At 42.3% G+C, this 17411-nt stretch overlaps 1 protein-coding gene across 1 annotated transcript in view; it reads right to left on the bottom strand.

Annotated features, from left to right (window-relative positions):
* Positions 1-878: 878 nt before the first annotated feature.
* Positions 879-17411, bottom strand: part of LOC117511876 (cryptochrome-1-like) — a 58237-nt gene continuing 41704 nt past the window's right edge. The window contains exons 8-15 of the mRNA XM_034171791.1: positions 17092-17403; positions 16719-16870; positions 10264-10466; positions 9087-9194; positions 8810-8947; positions 8388-8468; positions 8016-8128; positions 879-1688 (exon numbers count right to left, since the gene is read on the bottom strand). Coding sequence (XP_034027682.1) covers positions 1680-1688; positions 8016-8128; positions 8388-8468; positions 8810-8947; positions 9087-9194; positions 10264-10466; positions 16719-16870; positions 17092-17403 — 1116 coding nt within the window. The 3' untranslated portion in view covers positions 879-1679. The remainder of the gene's footprint in view (positions 1689-8015; positions 8129-8387; positions 8469-8809; positions 8948-9086; positions 9195-10263; positions 10467-16718; positions 16871-17091; positions 17404-17411) is intronic.

Genomic DNA, 17411 nt, shown 5'->3' on the forward strand with positions numbered 1-17411 from the left:
GCCGGGTCATTGTGTCACTATGACAAACTTAAAATATCTCCCAGGGGACAAAGTGTCCTGACCTGATTTATACCACAAGCAGTATTTTGGCTTGGGCCGGACTCTACTCCTTGTACCCAGATGATAGGCTTTCTGTATGCCGTACATCAACCCGACTTTAAATACACCCCGTGACATGTTTAGAGATGGTCCAGACTGTACCTTAGTGTGGTTTGGCAGCTTCGTCTTCAAGACAAACACATTCTAACTGGTTGTTGATCACGTTGGCCCTCAGCACTTTGACGTCATGTGCAGACAGTTTAAAGTATTTACAGTATTAACACAATATTACACGTTAGTTTAGCTAATTTATGAACTCCGAAAGCAAAGTGGGGCAAAACAGATTTTATGTGACGACACCAAAACATGGAACTGAAGTGACACAGAGGAATAAAGGGAAGTGTCACGGGCACTGACGACCGAGGCGTCGTTTGAGATCCTCTCTTGTATTTCTGAGCACATTTGTTCAGGCTGAGCCGCACGCCACTCTGAAATGTTTAAATGCATCCAGGTAAAAAATAAAAATAAATAAAAAATAAAAATGGCAGTTGCACATGTGTGACACACTCCTTGTGCAGCAGAAGAAATTCTTCTCCAGGAAGTTTTAAGTTTTTCAACTGACAGAAACAGGCTCATTCTGATTAGACGATGGATGGCGAGCTCGTAAACCAACTCCCACCTCTGTCCGTCCTCTTGGTTTCAGTCCATCATGTCCTCTTCTGAATAAACTGCACTTTGGTTTTCTGGGTTCTGCTGCGTTTTGAAGATGCCTGTTTTTAAATGTCTGCAGGCAGATTTTATATATATATATATATATATATATATATATATATAAAAAAAATCAGCATTTGTGGGGAGAAACTAAGAGGTGAAAATGTAACTGACTTGTGAAGCCACATCGAGTAAAAACACTGGAGAGGTTTAAATTCATCCAGCAGAGATCAGCTCATGTATGACATCATACCCTGCCCGTGATTCATTTGTGGTGGGTGTGTGTGGGGGGGGTAGCTGTAGAAATTCCTAACTAATAAACACAAAATTGCACCAATATTTTCAGTAAAGTCCCTAAAACGGACCAGCAGACTGTTACTGTGAGCACCACAGGGACGTGTGTGACATTTTTGGTTGTCGAGTTATTCATTATTATGGGGAGGGGGCGGGGCGTAAATTGTTAAATTTGTTTTAAAAAAATCCTGTTTGCCTATTTGCAAGCTTTTCGACGACATCAGACAACACACGATAGACATGAAAGTGAGAAGTGGTGCCACCTTCACTGTTCCTGGATTGGTCGGCGGGTTGGTTTGTGCGGCCTGGCCGACGTTTGCAGCTTGAGAACATTCAGTTACAGACACACACACACGTTTAAAAAAACGTACCAGCTGCTGGTAGGGGTCTGACGACAAATACTGCAGTTGTTTTCTTTTAAAGAATTTATGGAGCTACTTTTTGTTCCCGCGCCAGCTTTAGAGGAGGGCACACGAGGTCGGTGCCTGAAGCAGACATCACATTTTCACCTCTGTTTACACCCCGGGGAATGTGTGAGAATAAAATGCACAGAGCAGGGTTCTGTGCGGTGGCAGACATGTACGGTGACGGTGGGGATTTCCTACGTCCACTGATCCTGACCGTGTCCACCTGCTTTAGGTCGTCTGCAAGACAAAGATACAAGGCAGCGGTCAGCACAAACACAATCAAAACTCTGCACTCAAATGTCACCACATACAGTAGTGTTCAGAATAATAGTAGTGCTATGTGACTAAAAAGATTAATCCAGGTTTTGAGTATATTTCTTATTGTTACATGGGAAACAAGGTACCAGTAGATTCAGTAGATTCTCACAAATCCAACAAGACCAAGAATTCATGATATACACACTCTTAAGGTTATGAAATTGGGCTATTAGTAAAAAAAAAAAAGTAGAAAAGGGGGTGTTCACAATAATACTTGTAGTAGCATCTGCTGTTGACGCTACAACCTCAAAACTATTATGTTCAAACTGCTTTTTTAGCAATCCTGTGAATCACTAAACTAGTATTTAGTTGTATAACCACAGTTTCTCATGATTTCTTCACATCTGCAAGGCATTAATTTTGTTGGTTTGGAACCAAGATTTTGCTCGTTTACTAGTGTGCTTGGGGTCATTGTCTTGTTGAAACACCCATTTCAAGGGCATGTCCTCTTCAGCATAAGGCAACATGACCTCTTCAAGTATTTTGATATATCCAAACTGATCCATGATACCTGGTATGCGATATATAGGCCCAACACCATAGTATGAGAAACATGCCCATATCATGATGCTTGCACCACCATGTTTCACTGTCTTCACTGTGAACTGTGGCTTGAATTCAGAGTTTGGGGGTCGTCTCACAAACTGTCTGCGGCCCTTGGACCCAAAAAGAACAATTTTACTCTCATCAGTCCATAAAATATTCCTCCATTTCTCTTTAGGCCAGTTGATGTGTTCTTTGGCAAATTGTAACCTCTTCTGCATGTCTTTTATTTAACAGAGGGACTTTGTGGGGGATTCTTGCAAATAAATTAGCTTCACACAGGCATCTTCTAACTGTCACAGCACTTACAGGTAACTCCAGACTGTCTTTGATCATCCTGGAGCTGATCAATGGGTGAGCCTTTGACATTCTGGTTATTCTTCTATCCATTTTGATGGTTGTTTTCCGTTTTCTTTCATCTCTGGTTTTTTTTTGTCCATTTTAAAGCATTGGAGATCATTGTAGATGAACAGCCTATAATTTTTTGCACCTGCGTATAAGTTTTCCCCTCTCCAATCAGCTTTTTAATCAAACTACGCTGTTCTTCTGAACAATGTCTTGAACGTCCCATTTTCCTCAGGCTTTCAAAGAGAAAAGCATGTTCAACAGGTGCTGGCTTCATCCTTAAATAGGGAACACCTGATTCACACCTGTTTGTTCCACAAAACTGACAAACTCACTGACTGAATGCCACACTACTATTATTGTGAACACCCCCTTTTCTACTTTTTTTTTTTTACTAATAGCCCAATTTCATAGCCTTAAGAGTGTGCATATCATGAATGCTTGCTCTTGTTGGATTTGTGAGAATCTACTGAATCTACTGGTACCTTGTTTCCCATGTAACAATAAGAAATATACTCAAAACCTGGATTAATCTTTTTAGTCACACTACTTTTTAGTCACACTACTATTATTCTGAACACTACTGTACGTACTTCATATTTAACACACGTTGCCAGGTAACAGTCATTTTTTGAAGAGAATATGAAAAAACAAAAAGTGTAATGGTTGAAAAAAAAAAAAAAAGCCCTTATTGCTAAGGTTAAAAACTGGGTCCAGATACAGGACCCAGACTGGATTCAGCTCATTGTGCACTCGGATCGAAAATAGTCAAGTCAATCAGAGACATTACTTCAGAAATACAGTCTCACATCTGAAACCCAAAAAAATCTTGGGAAGGGGGAGGAGGTGTGTGTGTGTGTGTGTGTGTGGGGTGCATCTAGTGCACCTGTAAATTCTCTCGAGATAAACCCCGTCCTGAAATCTGCCACCACACAGAATTCCAAAACCACCCATGCACCCTTTGTATCAGGGGTCAAAAGGTCAACTGTCATCTCACTGGAGGAACTCTCCGCGGCTTGTCTGCGGACAATTTATTTTGGACAGATGCTTGTTGTCTGTCCCACATGCTTTGCATGGTCAGTGTGCAGAATTCAAACAACTGTTTTGAATTTTTTTATTTTTAGAACGTGAAAAGTGACATTTGCATATGTGACTGTTTGCCAACAACAACGCTCCACAATACTGATAAATACTTTGCTGGGCACGTGCAGACGTGTACTCTGCGATAATAATCAGGGCTGTGAAATGAAAATTGTGAAATCCGAGGAAATTTTGCAGGGGGCTGAGCTGGGGTTTTGGGCCCGCGGAGCCCCAGAAACCAAACAAATTTTGTATCTAATGATACATTTTCAGCATCTCCTGGAAGAAAAAAAGTCTCAAAAGCAGTGCATATTTAAATGATCCTAGACTCAATCTTTCATTTCAACCGTCAATGATAATGTTGAAACAACAGAATATGATGTGCAAGTAGGACCTGGAATGATTTTCCTTTTAATTGTAAACAAAATTCTGCATCAACTTAGAACAGTTAAACTACATGAAACTTAAGAAGACTGAAAAGACTGTTGCAGCATTTCAAAAACCATAGCTAAAGCTTGGAGAATATTTTGAAAATCAAGGTAAAATATCAACAACATACCTTATTGGAAAAATGTCACATATTGTGTAAATTCCTGTAAATCCACAGTGTCTTTTTTCCCCCATGAAAAAAAGTCTACATTAATAAAAACTCATTTATATCCTTGTGTAAATTCCTGTAAATCCATTCAAAGCCACAATGCATTTTTCCAATGAAACAAAGTCTAGATTAATAATAAAGTCATAATCTTGTCTAAAATCCTATTTGAACAGCACAATGTTTATTTTCCAGGGAGAGAAAAATTCTTACCGTGTTTTCTGATGGCACCATTCGCTTTTCCCGTTTATCTTTTGGCAAAGGCTATACGCCCAACCGTTGGGCAGATAAATATAATGTCTTATCTTATTCGCCCAACCGTGATTGTGTATTTGACACATTTAAACTACGTTTTTTATTTACACCACTTTTTAAGGCTCTATTGCGGCGTATGTTTGACACATTTAATAGCGCCGTCTTTAATCAGTGCGAAAACACCGCAATGGATGAAAACAGACAAACTTCATAAGCATTTTGAATGGAAGCCTGTTAATGACGACGAAACAAGTTTTTGAACAAAATGCTGCTTGTTGGCTGTAAGATGGTGCTAGTTTGACACTGTTCCCTGGGTGTGATGAGCCAAACAGAACCAATTTAGATCACAGCTCCTCTGCGGGCTGCAAACCCTCCCGCAGCCGGCGAGAAAATATCCGCCTTTTTTCCCCTCCCGTGTTGAAACCAGAAGTGAGCTTACAAGCGCGCTCATTGGTCGGTTGTGGTTGGGCGTATATGCTTGGGTATTTATTTTATTGACCCAACCGTTGGGTGTATAGCCACTCTCTTATCTGTCACGTGTGTTCATGAAGCCAGCAACAATTCCACAGATTCTTGTCCTTATCAAACTGTCTTTCTCGCCATCTTCTCTCTGTCTGATGTCGCTCCGTGACACAGACATGCTGCAAAATTCTTCTTTTAAAAACTTGACAGCTCTAAAAGTTTGCGATGTCCACATGCTACATTTAGCTTAAGCTATGCTCTCACTGCCAATGATGCGCTTACTGAGTCTGCGGGCTCGGTAAGCGTATCGTAGCAGGCCACTCTGCTGTGCGGAGCTGCAGCCAACTCTAGCAACGGGTCCACAGACTACGCTGTTTTGATGCAGAGCGCCCCGGCAGCCCGCAAGAATAGACTTCTTGTGGAAAAATCCACAGCGCTGCAGTCTCTGTAACCGCAGCCGCAGAGCTCCGTGGCCACGAGAGGTTTATATCTTTCTTGCAGGAGCCACACAGTAGAGGTGGGCAGATCGATCCTAATATCGATAATCTCGATACCAACGCTGGTATTGATATTGAACGATCCTTGTGTAAAAAGATCAATACTCAAGCATTTTTTTCTCTCCCTCATGCAATGACTGCTGCGCACGCAGATTCATCAAAGTCTACTCTCTGGTAAGAGCAGCGCTGCACTGTGTCACACAACACGGAGCAGTGCACCCTCCCCCCTCTGGTCTTTTGTTGTTGCGCCGTCACGTGGCTCAGCAGCGCCAGCCAACAGCCATGCAGGTAGGCTCAGCCTGACCCACCCACTCAGCACTGTCCTCGAGTCAACATGTGACACTGTGAACATGACACTGTTCTTAAATAAAAACCAGTAATCCTTTGTTCTCAACAGGGGGACAGGGCCCACAGTGTAGTTGTGGGCCCTTAACGTATTCTTTCTTTATTTACACTTTCTTTATTTAATTTTCACTTATTGTTTTTATTTTTTTTGAAGCCAGAAGTGCACCGAAGGGAGGAAATTCCTTATTCTTTGTATTATTTTCTTGTATTGTTCGACTTGGGAAAAAAAGAACACCTTTGAAACGGTTTACAATATTTGTTGTGGTGTGTTAGTTTTTCTCTATTGTGGTTTGTCAGCTCTCTAACCTCAGAAGATTGTTTAATTTGTTTTAAGTTCTGTTTTTTTTTTACACTCTTTATTTAAGAAACAACGTAGTGCACTGAAGGGAAGAAATTCCTTATTTTTTGTATGATTTTATTGTATTGTTCGACTTGAAAAACAATAAGTTTGAAACTGTTTATAGTATTTGTTGTGGTGTGTTAATTTTTTTTGCATTGTGGTTTGTCAGCCCTCTACCTAGTTGTGTTGAGTGATATTTTTTTAAACAAAAATGGTGATTGTGATAATAAAGTATTTTGTTGTCATGTACAATGTTTGGCAAAATTCTATCCTAGGTCTTTTGGATCCTTTGGATCTATGAAGCTTAAATATGAAAAAGTATCGGTATCAATATCAGCGATACTGGGCCTGTATTTACTTGGTATCACATCAATACCAAAATTCCCGGTATCGCCCACCTCTACCACACAGCCTTGCCGCAGCAACCAACCAGTCCCGCTTTACGACAACTGCTGTAACAGCTACGCGTTGAGTGGCATTTTTCCTCTGCGAAGTTCCGCATATCCGAGGACACTGATTTGTATCTACACAGAGATCAGTGTCCGCGGACTTATAAAACTTATATGTCGTAAAAAAAGGAAATACTTTGCGATAGACATTTTAAAAACTCAGTGACGATCACAATTAGAGTACAACACTAACGCCCCACCTCCTCCCCATGATGAAATCCGCGGAATTCCTCAGATCCACTGAGTTTTCACAGCCATAATAATACACCAGCAGGACACATGAGCAATGCCCGGATGGGAGAGCTTGTAGACAACTGCAATTGTTTCAAGTTTGACAGTTGAGTTGCTAAGCAACCACCATCCTGCTCCATCGATACACTCAGGTCCATAAGTATTTGGACAGTGTCCCACCCCACTCTGCTTATTAGGTAAATGACTGTGAGGCATCCAGTGCTTCAAATATCTTCAACTGAAGACATCAATGACATCAAAGAGGAAACTTTGTCACATTAAAGCCATTTTTAACTTTTCTCACAGAACTTTGATCTTGACTGAACAACACTCTTAAGTTGTAATGTTTGCTTGCTAAGTATGTGGATATTGTGTAAGGACTGAAGGAAGTTGGGAAGGAAGCATGCAAGGTCCGTAAGTATTAGGACATTCCGTGTCATCCTTTTCTTTGTAATGAATCAGTTGCTGCAGATACTGTGGCTTAGCAACAGGCCAGTCACAGGTGGACATACTTATGTACCGGGGTGGGGGTGAAGGTGATGTGCATTTATGTATTTGTGTGTGGACAAACAAACAAACAAGCTTCTCACCCACCCTGTGCCTGAGTGTAAGCCCAGATAGTCGATGGAGGAACCTCATTTCCGTCATGTATATTGGCGACTTTGTTTGTACACACCCAAGTTTATCAGACCATATTCTTGTGGAGATAATTTAAACAGATAACATTTCAAGGAATTGTACAAAGTTTCCCAAAAATCCTCCTAAAAAAATGTGAGGACTTGATTTCAGAATGCAGACACAACTCATGAATTATTTGTTAATCAAGGGCCACAGCTCTGCCAAATGGTCTCAATCTTGTACAATATTACAATATGCATATTATCAGCCTATAAAGCGTTGCATAAATTGTATCAAGTTCCCCAAAATTCCTCCTAAAAGTATGAGAGGAATTGATTTCAGAATGCTTATACCCTTTTTGGGACAGACGGACAGACATCACCATGACATCATCTCCCTTCGGGCCTTCGACCAGAGGGGTATAAAACTAAGTTTTTCTGTTTCCACACTAAACACACAGAATGACGTGCGGAGCAGCACACTGACCTCTGCACTCTGCCTCTGCATCTTGTGGATGGAGTGTGACGTTGGGTCTTCCTCGCCTGACCCTTCACGTTCCCGTTTCCCTGTGACGCTGCCTCTGGCGTGCAGGAGGAGTGCTGCATGTCCAAGAGGAGAAATACAAAAAAAAGTAGTCAAACCCTAAAAGCAGAGCGCCAGTTACTGCTAACCGTATGAAACAGCAAAGACAAGGTGACGAAGTCAAGTAATATCTGACATCGTGTGTCTGACTGTCACATTTTTATACCTCAAAGTAATACCTCAAAGTACAGCATGTATCATTTCCCTCAATTACTGGAGGTGAGTATTCAGCAACAAAAGGAGGTGCTGTTGTGTCATTATTGCCATGTGGCCTACCTGGGTGTTGTGGTACAGCGAACTCGTGGTAGAGCCGGCTGCTGGGGCCGGTCTGGCTGGGGTCTGGAACAGAGTTGTAACCTGCAATAGACACAAACTGCTGGTACTTTTGTTGCCATTTTATTCCTCAAATTAAAGATGCTTCCTCGACTATTTTAAGGTCCATGAAATTCAGTATTTCTGTTTATATCCTTTTCCCCACCTCACAAAATGTTCACACTAAACTTTTGTAAAATGGCAGAATTTAAATCTTTTTCTGGTCCACTCTTTGAATGTAGATGCTAACCCTGCCCACCACCTCTGTGATTGGTCCCATTAAGTTCTGCAGGGTTACGTGAGAACCAAAAGAACTCCTGCTGAATGGTGACTGAATGAAAACTGCTATCCAGGCTAACAGCACGTGTGGCTATGAGGCGAGCTACCGTGCTGTTGTGGCGGCGGTGCTCGAGGTTGCTTTTGCCCAGCGCCGCTCGGTCCAGTCTGCTCCTCACTGTCAAAGTTAAGCAGGATGCTCCCGCTGCCGTTAACCGCAGCAACAGAGCTTCCTGACATTCCGGGCACTAAAAACACAGAACAACAAAGAACATGTGGGAAAAAACATGACCGTGTTCACTGCGTCACAGCGGCTCCTTTGAAGAAAACAACACAAGGTTCTGGTTCAGTGTCACGGGAATGAAATATGAACATCTTTGTACTTACAGTGTAAAGTGTTGTTGTTGTTGGTCCCTGGGTGCTGCTCTCCTGGAGAGTACGCCATCATTCCTCCATTTCCATTCCCATGAGTCGATGGAACTGATGCCAGCAGGCCTGAAATGTACAAACATACACATTTCTTACTGTCCAAATTTTAGACCGGATGCAGGCAAACCCTTACTGCTGGAAACTGTGCCATTATGCAGTTTGTCCAGCAGAGAGAGCTCAACTGGCATTGCAGTGGCTGCATTAAGGATCTTTCTCCAGCTGCTGGAGGCCTGAACACTGAGGCACCTGCCTGATGGATCATGTCTAGAGAAAACCGACACGACCAAAACGATGCAGATGAGATCAGAGTCTCCCTGAGTTACTATTTATCTGACACAAAGTCATTCCGGTTGGACCCCAGGATCTTCCAAAGAGACCAGGTGCCAAAGACATCCAGTCATCACCTTAGGACACTGGTAAGACCTCAAGTCTGACAACCAAACACAAGACTGGAAGAACCGGCACTTAAAGAATTGGACCTACGTTCTCCAAACACTCTCCACACACCTCAGGACTCCGTAAGATCTTCCCAGTCATATGTCTGTGTTATTTTTGGGCGATCTGCCCAAATTACAAGATGGCATTGTGGTTTGGAGAACAACTGGAACACAGCTGAGAGAACTTTCAAACAAGACTTGCATCAGTATGTCCTCAATTATCTGCTATTGATCAAACCAACCCTATGCTGGCTGAATGTGGTGACTGACGGGGGGGAGCTCTTTATACTTCTGCCTTCTTTTTATCATTACAACAAAAACAGAATGATACACAAGATTTTTTTTTCACATCTCAAGTCCCTGACACTTGTTCATGCCTTCTGATTTTATTCAGTGACAAACTGACAGTAAAACTGATGATTTATACAGTAAAAGGGGTGATGACTTATCAATTTAACATTTTGTGTTTTACATGCAAGATACATCACATTTGTTAAAATAAATGAGCATCAGGTGGTGCTGTAATACTCGTTTGGTCCTGAGTAGTACGATCCTCAAAAGCAACATTCTTGCCTCAGCATCATAAACCAAGAGGTTTCATGTTTTTAAAGCAAATAAATATAACAGTTACAAACCATATTAGAGCAGCAAAGCTGCCTCTATATCTTCAACACTTTGAACACAGTTCCGTCTCTTACCCAGTCCACGGTATCGGCTCAGCTGCTGGTAGATCTGCTTCATCCTCTCGATGTTGAGCCGGCTCGCCTCAGCGTGGTGGACCATCGGCTTGGGGTAATGGATGCCGATTATGCACTTGGCGGCTGCCTGCACAGACTCTGGAGCGTTCCAGGGGTCGTAGATGAACTTGGCAGGAAAACCTCGGAGGACAGGTAAGTAACGTCTGGAAGCACAGGGAGACAGACACGCCGGCTTGTGTCACCAGGACATGAAGGTTGTGGAGGAAACATGAGAGCAGCAATAGTGCAAAAGACTTCATCAGAGCAAGTGAAGAAAATCATCTGATATCTGAGCATCCTGTCATTTTCAGTTGATGTCATCGCTTGTATGATCTCACGCGAGGCCACAAACTTGCAGTTTAAGCATTTTATTTTGAGCGAGTAGGTAACTAGGTCACTGTAAATGTGCAGTTAAAGTATTTTTGTTGCCTTTAAAAAAAAAATAGTTTCGGAGGTCCTGCGACGTGTTTTGTGAAACATCATACATTTGTTAATAATAATAATTTATGTAGGGCTTTCCCAGGAATCAACAAAAATCCGAAATTAAAGAGGTGATGGGGGAAAAAAACCCTCATGGTTTTCCTGTAGTGTTTCCAACACTGTGGACCAGCACTCCATCTGTGTTAAATAAATACCAACCTATTGTCCATGAATGCTTATTTGTCCACCCTGCTTATTTTTGTAATTTAACAGTCTTTATGGTACACATCACAATTTGAGGGCTTCCTGCATAAATCCACTGTCCACTTTTCTTTCCGTGTCCATCTGATGATTTCTTTTGTCCAGACTGCATCAAATAACAATGGGTGTTGTCCATTATAGGATTATTTGTCCATCTTGCTTATTTTTGGAATTTAAAAGTCCTTATGTTGAGTAACTTCACATGCTGTGGTGTGCACACATGCTATGCTGAATTCCTGTCCATTGTTAAACTAGTCCCCAGGGAAAGTCCATATACAGAAAAAAGCTGTGACATACGGCGGAAAATAAATTAGTTGAATCTTGAAATGAATGATGTCATCAGTGCCCCCCCCCCCCCAAAAAAAAAACAATGCTCAGTTTTGCTGACCAGGAGTACAACATCAAGATACCAATATGGATATCTTTTTTCCTTGTAATCTTCACAAATCTGTCCAGTGCCTGAAGAAATAACTTCTAGCATGACTTGTTGCTCCTGCATAGAGTACAGCATGTGGAGTTACTGTCTCTGGCACTGTAGGTAATGATCAAAATGGACCAATCACGGTGGAATAAGGATCAGCCAAGGACAAAGTGATCTAACTTTGAGAAAAACATTAAAAGTCAAACCTTTGGCTCACTGCTTATATATTGGGATATTTAGTTTATAGCATGGCATTTATATTGCATTGTTAATATTTGAAGAACAAAGACAAATAACCACAGACAGACCACCTGGGCTAGGTCCCGTGAGAGACTGATTTAATTTGGTCAGTCCTTAATTTGGTTCTTGTGATGTTTAGACTGCGAATGTTGGCTTCCTGGACGGTTCCTTCTTGAACACAACATGACGATGTAAAATACTTGCACCACTTTGTTTCTTGGAATCCACTGTTCAACTTATAAATGGACTGCATTTATATCGTGTTTTTCCATCTGCATCAGACGCTCAAAGGGCTTTACACTAATGCCTCACATTCACCACGATGTGAGAGTACTGCCATGCAAGGTACTCACTACACACTGGGAGCAACTATGGGATTAAGGACCTTGCCCAAGAGCCCTTAGTGATTTTCTGGTCAAGCTGGGATTTGAACCGAGGATCCTCTGGTCTCAAGCCCAATGCTTAACAAGTAGACCATCACCTCCCTTTATACTTAACTTATACTTGTTGACTCGTGAAGATTTTGGCCATGTATGATGATGTCAGTGAAAATGACAGTAACTCAACCAGAAGTTATTGAATAATTTTCAAGAAAATGCTTAAAATGTTAAACTGTACAAAACAGCAACACTAAGGAGGGTAGTTTTACTGCACTTTACAAATGCATTGTTGTTCTGTGATGTCATAAATAGCTCTGTCATGCCATAAATGGCTCTATGGCATCAAATAACTAATGTCATATGTGGTTGTGTAATGTGATAAATGGCTCTGTAATGTCATAAATGATTCTATGGCATCATAAATAACTGATGTCATAAATGGTTCTGTAATGTCATAAATATGGCTCTGTGAGAGAACAGTAGTAGTCTTCAGTAGTATTATGGAAAACAGCTCCTACAAACAACCACACCACTGCACAGTACAACTACAGTATGTGAGATTATGAATATGAAATTGTGGATCTACAAATATTGACTCTCTTATGTGGACTTCTGGAAGTGTTCAGCACTGAAAAGAGGTAACATCACAGTGCACAAGAAGGACTGTGATCCCGAGCAACATCGAAGTTGCGAGCAGAGACACGCCTGTTTTGATAAAGAAAATAAAAAAAAAGAAAAAAGAAAAGATCCTTCAAGAGCTGAAGCCAATGGAACACTGACTGAGTACAACATGGCACCTCACAGTGCCATTCCAAACCCGTGTGCTTTGTTTTCGTCTTGGGCTACTGTGGATTTGGTCCATGTGACAAAGAGAAGCCACCTACCTACTGTACGTGGTCCAACCTTACCGAGTCCGAGGAAGGGAGACAGTACAGAGGAGGGGAGCGTGGAACTGTGGGAAACAGCACAGTGCAGCGCTGAGAGGCAGAGAGAGAGGGAGGAGCGCGGGCGTGTTGCAGACACGTGGACTGACACGCCCAGTGCACCTCATCGCTAGAGAGACCACTGCTGTTTGATGATGCTAGGAGATGTTTACTGTAACACGTGGTTAGAAAGCCCCCCACCCCGCAACCCAAGGCTGATTAGAGCAGGTGTATAATGGGAATGTTCTGCCATCGAGAGATCTGTTAGTGCGTTTGTCCTGACACTTAAGCCGGCCATACGCTACATGGTAATATGATGCGATGGTCCCATATCAACGTAATGCAGGAGCGTCATGCAAAATAACGGTGCAACACAGTGTGCACATTACGGCGTGCACCTCTATCGATTTAGCAAATGAGCAGGAGCGCCACAGTGCTGCAAAAGCTGCCTCATCTGTGGCTGCCACACAGCCTCAGTGTGAGAGAGAAATAAGTAGTCGACAAGGCCACATAGCACTTAAAATGTTACCGTGTGCAAAAGAACATATGTTCTTAAAACATTCAAATACCAGCCTGGAAATTCTGACATGGCTGCTTGCTGCCCCCTTTGGTTATATAGTTGTATGCAAAGTTTGGATACCCCTGATAATTTTCATGATTTTCCTTTATAAATCATTGGTTGTCTGGATCAGAAATATCTTTCATATAGCAGACGAACACACTGATATTTGAGAAGTGAAATGAAGTTTTTTGGTTTACAGAAAGTGTGCAATAGTTATTTTAAAAAAATTGGGCAGGTGCACAAATTTTTGGCACCCTTGTCATTTTATTGATTTGAATACATTTAGCACTAATTATTGGAACACAAAAAGCTCACTGACCCTTGATCTCCTTACACAGGTGAATCCAATCATGAGAAAGGGTATATAAAGGTGGCCATTTGCAAATGTTTCCCCTCTTTGTATCTCTTCTAATGAGTGGCAACATGGGAGCCTCTAAACAACTCTCAAATGACCTGAACACAAAAATTGTTCAACATCATGGTTTAGGGGAAGAATACAAAAAGCTGTCTCAGAGATTTCAGCTGTCAGTTTCCACTGTGAGAAACATAGTGAGAAAATGGAAGACCACAGGCACAGTACTAGTTAAGGCCCAAAGTGGCAGGCCAAGAAAAATCTCAGATAAGCTGAAGCGAAGAATGGTGAGAACAGTCACAGTCAATCCACAGACCTGCTCCAAAGACCTACAACATGATCTTATTCCAGTCAATATCAGCAGATTCTTGAGAACAATGTTCATGAATTAGTGACAAAGGTGAAGTTGCGCCAGGGCTGGATCTTTCAATAAGACAACGTCCCTAAACACTGCTCAAAATCTACTAAGGCATTCCATGCAGAGAAACAAGTACAATGTTCTGGAATGGCCATCTCAGTCCCCAGACCTGAATATTATTGAAAATCTGTGGCGTGATTTTAAGCAGGCTGTTCATGCTCAGAAACCAACAAACCTTAGATGTTTTGTTAAGAAGAATGGTCCAAAATACCTTCAACCAGAATCCAGACTCTCAGTGGAAGCTATAGGAAGCATTTAGAGGCTGTCATTTCTGCAAAAAAGAGATCTACTAAATATTGATGTTTTTTTTCTGTTGGGGTGTAAAGAGGTCCAGGGTCAGTGAGCTTACCAAACCAATTTTGTGTTCCAATAATTAGTGCTAAATGTATTCAAATCAATAAAATGACAAGGGTGCCCAAATTTATGCACCTGCCTAATTTTGTTCAAATAATTATTGCACACTTTCTGTAAAAACTAGAAACTTCATTTCCCTTCTCAAAAATCACTGTGTTTGTCTGCTATATGATATATTTAACTGAAATTTCTGATTTAGACAACCAATGATTTATAAAGGAAACTCATGGAAATCATCAGGGGTGCCCAAACTTTTGCATACAACTGTACAAGTTGCCCATAAGCACAAGGACAAACTGTTTATTTTTGGCTGTCAGCCCATTTTATTTTTGCCAAAGTTAACTTCTCAAATGAATGAACAGTCGAGATCTTCCTGCACATTTGCTATCTAGCGGGTGATGTCAACAATTCAGGGCTTCGGGTACATTTCCTACTTGAAACCCAAAAATCAGAAAAAAAAAAAAAAAAAAAAAAAAAAGCATTTCTAAATGTCAGAAATGCATGATCCTTTGGCACGCAGAGCTTTGACCTCCCAGGGTTAATGTATAAAAATTTCAATTTCAAGACTTTTATAGTTCTTGAGATTTAAGACAAAAGTTGCTGCAAGGACATACATACACAAGGGTGAAATTTTTCCTGACAAGCACAACTTACAGTTGTGAGGACATTGACATTTAGCAGATCTCTACAACTTTTCAGCTTTTTAAATTTTTTTATTTATTTATTGTCATTGGGAACCCTGTGTTTAGGAGACTTTCCTGGTATCGCGGTTAGCAGTCAATTAGAACTACAACACTGCTTAAACTCAGCCTGCTGGGTTCAAGTCGATGACAGAAGTCTTCCATTATACCTCACAGCTCCAGGACGCCGCCCTCCCTCCCACCTCCATCCCCATGGTCAGGCAGTGATGGACTAAGAAAAGAGCTCATGCCTGATCCCCCTCAGACTGTGGTGGTTGTCTTTTAAGTGGTCAGCAGGCCCAAAGCGCCCCCTGCTGACTGTCTTCTACCACAGCACCACACCCTGGGCTGGTCCACTCGTGGACCCTACATTTCACCAAAAAGGACCACAACCCTTTTGCCAGGAAGATGCGCGACCTGCCAGCAGCAAGTGGCAGTGGGTGGTTGTGTGTGTGTGTGTGTGTGTGTGTGAGAAGGGATGCAGAGTGCGTACTTGTTTGTCTGTTTTTTGCCAATGTGTAGATTTGTCAGCCACTGCTCCAAGCCCACCTGAACCGACAGGGCCGCATTCATGCAAGCAGAGCACCACTGAACACTTCACAAAGGGTGGGACGAGGGGCTTTGCCCAGTGCCTGGACAACACAACCAACTTGCCTGGTGCCTGAAACAGGTATTGAGTACCAGTATCAAATGCATGCCACGGCAACGGCAGGGACTCCACCTTCTCCTCGTTAACCTCTGAGAAATGTTTCACAGTCCTCTACCTAACGAATGCAGGATTTTTTGCTACATATGAGGACACTGTCAGGTTTATGTGACTTATGAGTACAGTGACGTCACACTGAAAGTGGGTTATGTTCCAAAACTGGCCACTAGGTGGTAAAATTGAAGAAGAGCAAAAACGATAAACACACTGACACTTATTTTCCAAAAATTGTATTTTTGGTTGTGATTTGTGGTTTTGATTTTTGGTCTGGGAGCATGTTGGCATGAGGTTTAGAATGCTTTAGAGGTCATTTTCCATGTCCTCATTTTTCCGAGTGTCCTCATATTGAAGGTGTGTTATCATAAAAATGTCCTGAATTGTCATGAAAACAAGTGCGCGCATGCACGCACACACGCACACACACCAGATTTTAGATGTGTAAATTCCAGATATAGAGACTAGCAGGAAAGCAGAAATGGGAACAAGATGAAGAAAGAACAAATACATAAGGCCGTGTATCACTTTAAACAGATTCCTTTATGACGCATGAAGTTAGTAGATGTGTGTTCGAGCTCCTGCATGCACTCCTCACCAGGAAGCAACTTTATCTGTGTGTCCCTGTTTGTGTGAGTCCAGAGAGACAGAGGGAGTAAGGGCGCCACCCAGGGTGTCTGCAGCAATGTCAGGAAAACTACCCACCTGATGAAGTCACCGTTGGGGTCGGTGCGCCGGCCGAAGCCCACGGGACAGTAGCAGTGGAAAAACTGCTGGAAAAATGAACTGCAGGACAGCCACATCCAGCTGCCTGCATTCACACTCCAGTCTGCATCCAGCAGCAGCTCCTCGAAGACCTGCACAGGATACAAAGACAACATCAGATAACTCGCCACGAGACCAAAGTTTCCAAAGCCAAGATCCAAACAACCCGTCTTATAATGTGGAAGGGTTTTCCTAACTCCTCCCCACGTCAAAATTCTATGGTAGGAATATTACAACATAAAGACTTTTCACCAATTTTCCCACAACAACCTGTTCTTCAGTTAAAAAGTCCGGACACTGAATGTGGGTTCACCTTCATCCCTTCCTCCCAGCTGATCCAAAGGTCGCCTCTGGTGAGGAAACAGGCCACAGCGTGCCGGGCCAGGTGGTGGATCCAGCCCTCCTGCCTCAGCTGAGTCATAATGGCATCTATCCAGGGAAAACCGGTCTTGGCCTCAGCCCATTTGGCCAGTGCTTCAGGATTCTTGTCCCAGGGGATGCGGACACAGATCGGGTTTCCTTCCATTTTGTCAAATCGTGGGTTGCTGGTTGCCGCTGTGTAGAAGAATTCCCGCCACAGTAACTGGCCGTACAGGGAGAGTGGAGGAGAACTGTTCTTTTTCACCTAACGAC

This window comes from Thalassophryne amazonica, chromosome 6, assembly GCF_902500255.1.
Source record: "Thalassophryne amazonica chromosome 6, fThaAma1.1, whole genome shotgun sequence".
Taxonomy (NCBI): Eukaryota; Metazoa; Chordata; class Actinopteri; order Batrachoidiformes; family Batrachoididae; genus Thalassophryne; species Thalassophryne amazonica.